Below are 11776 nucleotides of genomic sequence, written 5' to 3' on the forward strand. Positions count from 1 at the left end.
CTGTTTTGCACGTCATAAGTTGTATCGATACATTTGAATAAATATTTAGTTAATTTCAGACTGCAGCGTGCCCATTTAGACAATGTTTAATATACATCATTAATTGGAACAAGAGACATGATTTTAAAGCACATTTTATTGGCATTTAAATGCACGTCTATTACTCAAAAATTCAACCAAAGTAAATACACGAAACATCCAGAGTGTAAATACACCCAGCGTTGTCAAATGAACCAGCATAATTTTCTTCATTTGATAAGGAACATGGTGTTCACTTCTAAATTGTGTAAATCTGTCATCAGTGAACCATTAGTCCATTACCATGACGACTATAATTCAATTACAGTATAAGTGTCCTTCGAAAATGTCACTTATTCAATTCATTTCATTTTTTAAAAATTCACATTCTGAATGTAAATATAGTAAACAATATATTTTAAATATGAGGATATGCAATTGTTAGTAGCCCTTTGGTATATTTTGCTTTTAGAGAAGCCAGTATAGAAATGTACAATATTTTATATTTACAATTATTTTATGATAACATTTACCACCTTACAATCCCCAAAACTACCACCGTTTTAAATGCAAAAATTACCCCACACACACTTACAAAATTCTAACATTTAAAATGTTTGGTCAATAATTTGACTATAATAAAAAAAAAAGTATTTATTTGAGTGTATTCATGACGTATATACAGTATTTATTTTCAAGACTCCAACATATTTCTATGCAAGACAAGGGTTTAGCATGTTGTATATGCCAATGACATGACAATAATAGCTGGACATAAACACACTGTATATAAGCACAGTTCTATTATAAGCAACACATGCTTATATTACACTCATGGTGGGTGGGGAGGAGAGGCAAACCGGCCAGGTAACTCAGGTGGTAAAGTGAGCAGATCACAATCGGAAGTTGGCGCATTTCATATCCTGACTGAGGAGTTGACTCAACCCATCATCCCTCTGTGGCCAATACAATAACTATCACTTTTTGGGAAAGTTAACAGTGTTGGTCCCCCCCCCCCCCACCAAAGGAATGTGGAATTTGCACCACTACCTCAAGGCTGCAAACAGGAGACGAGCACCACCACATTGTTGAGCAGGAAATCACTTTTATTTTAACTTCTGTTAAATCACACTCGGGATATAAGCACACCTGGCCGTGGTGCCAAGATGTTATCTCCGTCGCCTGGTATGCAGGCGGTCGTAGGTTCGATCCCGACCCCGAAGCCTGTATATCTGGAGTTTGCATGTTCTCCCCATGGTCGCGTGGATGTTTCTCCGGGTCCTCCGTTTTTTTCCTCCACATTTAGAAACACGCATTTAGAGTATTTGGCTGCTATACATTTCCACAAGATAAGCTACTTAGGTGAGTTATCATTTGTGGTCAGGTCGCTTCTGAAAAAGAGCTAATAGCTCAGTGGGCTTTACCTGGTAAATAAAATACAGTAGTTTAGTTTTAGGGTGTGTGCATATTCACGTTCTACTGTATTACAATATCACAGAATATGCACCAAAATGTTATAAACCCATGACACATGTTTGGCAGGGTCCCACATTCTGCTTAAAATGCCCATACGCATCACCCTGCGAGGATACAATAATCTCATATACACAAAATATATAAGCTCCTAAAATCCTGCGTGTGCAAAATCTCTGGAGATGTTTGCATAATCACGTGTGGCGTACTGGGGAGCACGGCTTGCAGCTGTGCTTCGAGGCACCTGGGGCCCTCTTAAGTGGTGCAGAACACCTCAAAGAGGCTGGCCACTGAATGCATGCGATAGAAGACTCCAAGCGGGATGGAAAAATTAATGGCGACTACCCACGCTGAGAATCCATAAAACTGGTCCCCTATATTATTAATGAGGTGCAGCCGTTCACCGAAGGCTGTTATGATCCACAGCTGGAGGGGAAAGGGAGGGGGGTAGATAACGACAAGGGGTTGAAGTAGGGAAAGAAAAAATGACAACATTAGTCACATCATAATCGTTCATAATTCATCTCTTTCCTGCACGTAAGCTAATTTCATCACGACATCTCTGTGGTGGTCATGCATTCAAGCGTGTTCCCTTTTGGCTACCATTCCATCCCCAGCCATGTATCCTGCCCAAGCCAGTCTGCGATCGTTGCTATCTATAATTCCAACTACTTGTGTGAATGACATCAGGGATCTCTAGTGTTCGCTTTGAAGCAAACGGCATGTATCTTTATGGTTATTACACCCGCAGAAATAACTAGGACGGCAGCTGGATTTGAACCGTGAAGCTCTAAATCAAAGGGCAAAAGTGCTACCACTAGGTAACCCACTAGGTAGCACGGCTAGGCCGTGTCACCGCCCATGCATCTATCCATTCTTTTTTTAAAAACTCTTCAGGTCTTGTCCCATATTTTTTGTAAGTATCCATGTTTCTGTTCCAAATGTTAACGCAAGCAATATGTACACATGGAGAAAAATCCTTTCTGGGCACATCGATGTGTTGATTTCATTATCAATACATCAGTATTATTAGTAACATGGTTGGTCAACTTTCAACACAACAAAGTCAACAATGACATTACTTGTTAACATGGATCCATTAAAATAAGTGGGTTTAATTAAATAAATCTATTTTGCAGAAATGCTATGAATCATCAAGTACATAATTGAATGAAATTACACCATAAACACATGGATTCAAAGCGAAAGTCGCGTAATTATCCACATCATATGACTTACCGACATGTTGCATAGCAACAAATAGATGGTGAAGTTTTTAATTATGTATGTTTTGGCATCCAACGGTGGCCTTGCAGTTCTTGAAGACCTGTTGGAGCTGTCTGTTGTCAAGCTGCCAATGCTCTCTGCTTGGGTAACACATTCACTCCTTTCTTTTAAAGAGTTGCTCACGACGTCATTTAAATCTTCGCTCATTTGAAACTGCAGTCTGTGCTGTGACATGGGGGAAATTGCCATCTCTGTTGCTTCCCGAGAAGGGTTTCCCACCTCAAATGCATCGCCGATGCCATCAAAATTGTTCAAACATTTTGGTGTGGATGGCAGTGTATTGCTGAATATCTCTGCGTCTTGCGCTACTCTGAAATTGGGTGCATTCAGATGGAGCTTGCGCTGAGAAACTGGCGTGAACACTGACGGACTATCACTTTCAAATGCCCCGTTGACAGCCTCTATAGATATGCGCTGAGTGGGGCTGCTTCCCTGGTCGTGCACCAACACGGTCCTCGGAATACGGTGAAGCCCTTCGATTATAAAGAGATTCTGAGAAATGAGTTCAACGATTTTGCACAATGCAGCTGCCATTACCAATGCAGGGAAATTCGTTTCAGGACTCAAGCTAAACCCTGCGGCAATGACGGAGAAGTAGGCAGAAGTAAAAAGTCCAATTGATGAGCCAATTAGCAGGAGGACATCGAGGTTTCTCACTACATTTTTATCATTCCTCAAACCACTGTTTCCTAACTTGTATATTACTAACCCTGCAACAGCACAGATTGCCATAGATGAGTAAATTACTATGCCATATAGGTAATACATTGAGAGTGCCTGTCCTTTAGTTGCAGGAGTCCTGACTTGCACTTCAACTGTGACCAGAACAACAAGCGTTGATGCCAAAACAACTATTCCAAAGATGGGTCCCAACAGCACATTGTCCATTCGCATCTTGGGCTTTACGTGTGGTTCACACACACTGTGAGCATCTGTCCGACCCACGTTCTTCCACATCACGTACAGCATGGCAGAGGAAAAGAGGCTGAATTCAATGTTGAAAGGATCCAGAAATAGCACGCTGTCATAGAACATCTGGCAGAAGTTCATCTCACATGTGCATCCCGTTTCGTTGTATGTTACTGTAAATACAAAAACAATGTTTTAGAACACATTTTAGATCTGTGAAAATAAATATGTACCATGACGATATTTCAGTATAATAATAGTAATAATACAATTGATTTACAGCCCTTTGTCAATTCACTACTGATAGAGGCCTGCCCCACACTGTCGGTCATGCAGGTTGTTTGACCATACTTCACTCTACTGGCCAGTGTGACTTAGTGAAGGAAAAGCTCAGGACTGATTCAGATGTCCCTCGTCACTGACGGTCGAAAATCTAATTCGAGTTGAGGGTAATGGATTTAGAGCGCAGTGCGGTAACCACTTCACCACCACTCCACATCCATAGACCAATTTTACGAATATTATATTTTCACAGAAATGTACGAGCAACTTTCATGCCTTCCATTACCCATGGGATGGCAGCTGTTAGACCATACTTCACCATGTCTGGTCTGCAGGTTTGTGAAGGAGGAGTGCCACACACAGGTTTAGATATTCCTCACCACTTAAGTTGTGGTCAGGAATAAATTCAGGTTGCCAGGTTCATAATACAGCATGCAAAAACCACTCCACAATCACCCCAGGCCATATTGTATGTGTTATTTTCATTGTGTTTTTTAATAACCAACGATATACTATTAAATTGCTTATCCTTTCATGCTGGTAAAAATAACAATAATTCAAATTTATATTGTGCATTCCGTCCAAGGATCCCAATACGCAATGCATGAACAGCAGGACACAAAACCAGAACCAGGGCAACCGACCAAACTAAAGATGGAAGGCCAGTTTAAAGAGATGGGTTTTCCAAGCAGACTTGAATATGTCGACAAACTCTGCCTGATTTCAAGTGGCAAGGCATTCCATAGTTTGAGTGCCATGCTAACAAAATCCCGACGACCAAAACAGCGCAACCAAGACCTGGGAGTGCTGAGCAGTTGGAGATCAAAATATCTTAAAGATCATGATGGAATATATAAATGGATTAGTTCCTAAAAATAATATAGGGTGAGCCCTCTTAAAGCCTTAAAGGTTAATAGCATTATCTTAAAATCCACTCAGAATTTGACTGGTAGCCAACGAAGAGATAAGAGGACTGGTGTAATGTGCTCACGTAGTGGTGTACCTGTAAGCACTCTAGCAGTTGCATTCTGAACAAGCTGTGGTCTGCCCAGTACTTTACTCGGAATCCCAGCCAGTAAGGCGTTGCAGTAATCAGTCAGGATAAGGGAAAAGCATGGATCAGCCTCTCTAGGTTAGCAGGTGACAGGACGCGATGCATTCTGGCATTATTTATTAGATGGAAAAGTTAATTTTAACCACCTTATTTATGTTTGCCTCAAAGGTTAATTACTGGTCAAACTGAACACCAAGGTGTCTGACCTCCCGTGTGGGGCAGACATCGTAACCATTAATCAACAAACAAGGTGATCCAATTTTAGAAAGATGCAGAGGGGAGCCAATTAATATGGCTTCGGTCTTGTCGGCATTGGGTAGCAAAACGTTTTGGTGCAACCATGAATTCACTACTGTTAGTGATGCAGCTAGCGCAGAAAAAAGATGTTGCATAGTCTGGGCCTAACTGGATATAAATTTGAGTGTCATCTGCATAGCAATGCTTGGATAAGCCAAGACGTCAGAGCAGAATACCGAGTGGTGCCATGAAGATGCTAAAAAGTGATGGGCCAAGCACAGATCCCTGCGGAACACCGCAGAGAACCGGTGTAATTGGTGACTTGAAGCCACCCTTTGTGATGAAGTACCTATGTTTATTTTAGTGAGCGTGGAACCACAACAAAACTATGCCAGAGATCCCCATTGAAACTTCCAGTCGCTAAAGGAGAACCCCGTGATCAATGAAGTCAAATGTCGGGCTTAGATCTAGCAGAATGAGGAGGCTGACAAACCCTTCATCTACTGACAAACGTAAATAATGATTGACCACCCTTACCAGAGCAATTTTGGTGCTATGTGCAGGTCCAATCCCTGAATGAAAGTGGCCAAATAGATCGTTTGAGGCCAGGTGCTGATGTAAACGAGTGACCACAGCTCGTTCCAGAAGCGTAGACAAATACGGAAGGTTAGATATTAGGCAAACATTTTCCGGAAGCTAGGGATCAAGATCTGAATTTGTGTTAAAGTGGGGTGACCGCAGCCATCTTTAAAATGTCAGGAACTGTGCTGGTATTGAGAGACCTGTTGAGAAGACTGAGGATAAACGGCCTCAATATCACGGAATTGTTCTTTAATTCCCTTGAAGGGAAGGGATCCAGTAGACAACTTGTAGGTCGAGAGACAGCAAATAAAGAAATGAGTTGTGCAGTTGAAATTGCAGAAAACTCGGTCAACAATATGTCCTCAAACTGAGCCGGAGGCAAGTGGGAAAGAGAGGGAACAGAGGGAATAGGCAGTAATTTGGACCGGATAATGGAAACTTTATCGTGAAAAAACTCTTGAATTTTAGTACAGAAATCAGCACAGGAGTGGGAGATTGCGTTTGGCTCCTTTTTCAATAGTTAACTGATATAGGAAGAGAAGGTCCGAGGATTGTTATCACTATTTGCAATGCGACCAGCAATGTAGGAGAATTTTGCCAAGGTAATATTGTTATGCTAAGTAAAAAGCTATTCTTTAAATATTTTATGATGAATGGTAAAGTCGGATTTGAAGCTTTCGTGACTGCAAGGATTCATATTCTTAGGTTTTTTCGGTAAAGTCACGTAGGTAAAACATCAAAATTAATGAAAATAAAATAAAACAAAAATAGTGAAGGTCGGACTTTCTCCAAGCACGTTCTGCTTTACAGACATATTTTTACACCCTCAATTCTGCAGTGTACCATGGCAAAGGGTGATGGGAAGATATCCAACAGGTTCGGAGGGGAGACAAATAATCCAGGATCTCTGATAGAACACAGTTATATAATTGTAAATCTGTGAGAGAGGCAGGGTGATAGATGTAATTTTGTTAAATAAAATGTGCTATTTAATAGAAGGACCGGGAGGGGCAGGGATATATCAAAGAGGACCAAAGAGTGGTCTGAGATTCCTGGATCACAGTCAGTTCAGATAGTGAAAGCCCAAGAGAAAAAAACAAATCTAAAGTATGTTCACCTGACTGTGTTGACTGTTTGACATGCTGGGTGAAACCAAGAGTCAAGGATGGCCAAAAAGTACCTGACATGAGGTTTGGATGGTGTATGAACATGAACATTAAAGTCACCAATTATGAGAATCCGTTGAGAACGAGCACACACCAACGACAGATAATCCGAAAACTCTGAAAGGAATTTTCGAAATTAACTTTGAAGGGTGATAGAGCAATATTAACAATGCCGGCTGGGTACAAATTGGCCTCGAATCTAATGCCAGGTGCTCAAATGACTGGAACGTTGGCAATGGGCCAGGTTTTACAATTGCAGAATTTGCATTAAATAAAGCCAGCCCCCCCCTACCTAATGACCGTGGTTTCTCGCAAAAAGAGAAACCAGATGGAGTCACCTCGTTCAGTTAAAGATAGTAAAGAGGCCTATGCCAGGCCTCAGTCAGACAGAGGAAGTCAAGACAGTAGTCTGTGATAAGTTAATTAACTGCAAACACCTTTGTTGAAATAGAATTTACATAGAGTAATGCTAAATTATTACAACCAGTTATGGGGCCCTTTAACGGTAATCGTTGAGCAGGCCCCAATGGTCAATGAATGGTAGAGGTAACGATGGAGATGGTAGGGTTATGACTAAACAGATCCGATGTTATGACTTGATTTACACGCGAACTGATGATTTTGCTACGACCAACCCCAAGATGAACATAGGGCGATTGCCTGAGAATACTCAAGGAATGACTTTACATCATGAGATCAAAAAACAGCGCAAACTCAATAATACATATCTAGGGTACACAGCCATTGTAATGTTAGACTGCTGTCATCATATACATCAATCTATCAAGAAATACTTGTGCACAGGAAACTCTTTGGGACACTGCTGAGATGATGTGTGTACACATGGGCAGTGCAACCATTTGTCAAGTAGCTGGGACTAAATGATGTCGCAACGGGGGGAGGGCGGAGAAGTAGGGGGGCTTAAGGGGTATGTGAGTGGGGCTAGCCGCTAGAACAATGAAGCAGATGTGCGGTAGAGAAAAAAAAACCAACGGTCTCTTGTGTGTGGGGGCGCTGTGGTCATGGAATAGTACACGAGGTGGCTTCTTCACTGGGCGGTGACAAGGCCTCGCGCAGTGTTCTTCATTGCAAGGCCCATGGACCACTGGTGGCCCTTGGTGGCCTTTAGTGCGATCCCTAATGTGCGGCTCCTGACAATACACAAATGTGAAAACATCCCGATCGTGCTGTCAAACTCCAATGGTTTCAAATTCGTGACGGCCCTCACACTGATGGCGAAAGTGGCCCTCTTCTAAAAATTAGTAAAGAACACTGGCCTAGTTGGTGGCGTTTTCCAATTCTGGCAAAAGTTTTAAGGTTCAAATCCAGCAGCTGCCCTGGTTATTACTGCGGGTGTATTAACCATATAATCACTCTACGCTGCCTGCTTCACATTGGACGTTAAATATTGCATTACACTATGCCATCGTGTGCCAGGGTCAGGGTCCAAATTGAAAAAAAATTACCCGCAACTAGAGATAGCAACCATCGCCCCCTACTGCGAAACGTGGGCAAGACCCCCTTCTAAAAAGGAAAAGTCATGAGACTCAGTGAGGTTTTCCTAGGTTAACAAACATAATAAAAAATAAAATAATGTGCAAAGTGCACTGGTTGAAATCGTGAGATGCTGTTTGTCATGTTCATCATCATTAATCCTTCATCTGATGTCTATTATTATTGCTGTAGTCTGTTAAGTCTGAGGGTGATATGCCCCCTGCCCCTAATTTGGTGCCATATTTACTTGTACATACGGAAAATAAAGAAGATTTTAAAAAAAAATTGCACGTGAGATTGTCTGATGTTATATTACGATATGTCTGTGTGGGTGTGTTTAAAATGCAGAACTGCATTAAATCAATTGATTTTATCTGAGCATGAAGTATTAAAACATTGTTGTGATTTCATATTAAATGTGAGCAATGTAATTACGTACCATTTGAAGGTAGCACTTCAGTTGCATGATCTATCTCCTTGATAACTTTTATAGATTCTTCAATAACGGTGTTAAACCATATTAAAATACTCGTTGCTAAAGTGTGCATCATGCCAAGTCTACAAAACAGAAGAAAGAAATGTGAAAAACATCACAACCAGAGCCAGGTAACAATCATTTGACCATCCATTTCATGTGTCCTCTTATGTTTGTTATTCCGAAATACGTTCCATTGTGCAACTTTAAACATTGATGCAATAATTACAGACAAATATTCTTATACACGTGAAAAATGCTTAATTGCTAATTGACATAAATTTTGCATTGATTGCTTATTCATCATGTTGTGTTATTAGAACCGCTGAGTAAATTACCTTTGCAGAGTCTGCCATTCTCGGACACAGTATTTTCCATAAACCCAAAGTAGTAACACCTAGCATTGAGAAAAGGAGAAAAACAACTAATTAAAATGTACTTTTTGTAACAAAAAGATTTCCATCTAAATTCATGTAAAAAATAATGTCATGCTAATCTGGACCACATACATGACCACACATACAGCGAATGCTAACCTTACAGCAGTCAAAAATAAAAACCAGAAATCTTATTCCAAATTTCTACTGGAAGTCCGATCACCTGTCCATGCTCTACCATCAGCAACACCTGGAAAAAATTGCATTAAAGACCAGGATTGCATTCTTTATTATGGAGTGCGTTAATTTCTATCACAAAGTGAAAGTGCACACGGCATCTGATTTGTTTCAGGCCTACTCCACCAGGGCCGTGGCCACATAATGAATGATGTTCGTCCCCGTTTCCCTGCAGTAGATTTGTATGATAGCTACCTGGTTATCCTCGCATCCCTTTATCAAGCCTGACAGGCTGGGCAAAGCTGTATCAGCTGTACTTAGGGTCGTGTTATCAGCAGATTCACAAGTTTAGTGCTTGTGTATTATATATAGGGATAATGCTTCTGTGCAGGTTTACACGGTTGTGCTGAATCGCTCTCCAAAGTGTTTTTGGGTTATACCGTGTGTTGTTTGGCATGATGTCCAAAGTTTTGCTCCGTGTGCTGGAAATTTCTTCAGGAACTGGGTGTTTAAACGCTTCAGTGTCTCAAAGTGCTTTAAATCACATCTAAACTCAACCATTGTATCGCCATATGGCAGTCGACCCTAGGGAACTCCAGTGATGATTGTTCTTACACAGCACAAGGTGTACATATCGCCAGCCTGTAAATGGGCATGAGATGCACATACTTCACTATCGTTTCAGATTTTTGATGATAGATTTTGAGTCCGTGTTTCCTAATCTGTATGAAATGTTGACACTTGTGATGACGGGAGGATTGTATTCTCACCAAAATTATGCTGAATATGGCTTGTAGGACGGGGAATATGGCCAAGGCCACAGACTCGCAGTGTGTCATGCCAGTGTAGTACCCAATGCGGAACGCATCCAGAATGACCGTTGCCAGCGCAAATAAGGCCAGGCCACCTGTTGGGACACAGGCACGGTAGTCATCTCATCCTGCTCTATTTAAAGTAATTATGGTTAAAAAAAGACCATACGTTTGCCAACGATCTATGGAAAATGCATTTTAGGAGTAAGTCGTATATATAGGTTAAGAAATAAGGACAATTACAGGGGTCACCATTGCTAAAGTAAAATTAATTCAGTGGAAATTGGCAGGACACGGGATGAACACATCTGATGAGGGATGAACAAAATTAACTACTGATTGTAGACCCAGAGAAGGCCAAAGAAGCCAAAGGAAGGTATCATAATAAATGGCAACGAGATTAAATCACAAAGTTCTGAATTCCTTACTGGACAAAAACAACTAAGGAAAGGAAGGAATGGAATAAAGTGGGGGAGACCTTTGTCCACCAGTTGGAAGTTACAGGCTGACAACAGCAATGAAAACATGCATCCAAATATACATCATGATTTATGACGCAGGTGCGGAGTTGGTTACCTTTTAACCACTTGGCTCCAGCGTGGTGGTCCATCGGAATGCTGCTTGTGTCAACACGGCGCATGTGGAGCACAAAGCCAACCATGTACAGGATGGAAATGGTCACGATGATGCTCAGAAAGATGTACATTTCGGCATGGGTCACGGAATGGTTGGGATTCAGGATCTCGGCAAACTTAAAGGTGGCGCCGAACATGATCAAGTTGATGGCATAGAGGGACGAGAAGACCACGCCGGCCTTCGACTGCACGAGGGGCTGCACGATGGAGCTTGAGGTGCCTGAGCTGCCCAGGCTGCTTGGAGCGGCTGGTGGAGAAGGGACGCGGCCTTCCTCCGCGACGCCCACGTGCACGCCTACATCGTCATCTTGGGACTCCGTGTCAGCGCTCGACCTGCTTGGCTCAGTCATCCTTCTGCACTGCGTCCCCCTTTCTCTTGACGCGGATCTTAACGACACATTAACACGGCCATTGTTGAGAATTGTGTGCAATTGGTACGGAAATATTTGATTGGACTACAAGGCACTAGATATGTGTGTGCCTAATAACACGTGCTTACAAGTGCGTGTGTATATCCTGCTAAACCTTCATGTATATTGTCGTCTTACACCTAAATACATAGGTTGTACCACTTTATCGCTTTATTTTTTTTTACAGTTCTGAGTCCATATATGCTGGACTTGTCGTTTTAATCGACTTTACACCGGTATGACACGTGCTTCAATATGCTTACACTTTCATTATGATCAGTAAAATTAGTGTTGATTGTAGGAGAGGCCGAGGGTGTGGGTAAAGGGACTGAGGTACGGGTTTTCACTAACATTCCGAATGCAAGAACAGCTACCCATTAGTGATTAT

General features: G+C 41.7%; 1 protein-coding gene across 1 annotated transcript; it reads right to left on the minus strand.

Annotated features, from left to right (window-relative positions):
* Positions 1-1746: 1746 nt before the first annotated feature.
* On the minus strand, positions 1747-11328 carry LOC144934943 (proton channel OTOP2-like). The gene is made up of 6 exons (XM_078861201.1): positions 10920-11328; positions 10302-10438; positions 9316-9374; positions 8942-9060; positions 2731-3860; positions 1747-1917 (listed from the first exon to the last, which is right to left on the minus strand). The coding sequence occupies exons 1-6, from the start codon at positions 11326-11328 to the stop codon at positions 1747-1749; spliced, it is 2025 nt and encodes a 674-aa protein (XP_078717327.1).
* Positions 11329-11776: the final 448 nt, after the last annotated feature.

This window comes from Lampetra fluviatilis, chromosome 12, assembly GCF_964198595.1.
Source record: "Lampetra fluviatilis chromosome 12, kcLamFluv1.1, whole genome shotgun sequence".
Lineage (NCBI taxonomy): Eukaryota > Metazoa > Chordata > Hyperoartia > Petromyzontiformes > Petromyzontidae > Lampetra > Lampetra fluviatilis.

Excerpts from the sequence above, each read along its gene's own strand:
- LOC144934943 (XM_078861201.1), bottom strand. The coding sequence starts at position 11,328 with ATGACTGAGCCAAGCAGGTCGAGCGCTGACACGGAGTCCCAAGATGAC. Across the intron at positions 9,061-9,315 it reads GAATGGCAGACTCTGCAAAG|ACTTGGCATGATGCACACTT; the intron begins GTAATTTACTCA and ends TCTGTTTTGTAG. Across the intron at positions 3,861-8,941 it reads TGAAGTGCTACCTTCAAATG|TAACATACAACGAAACGGGA; the intron begins GTACGTAATTAC and ends TTGTATTTACAG.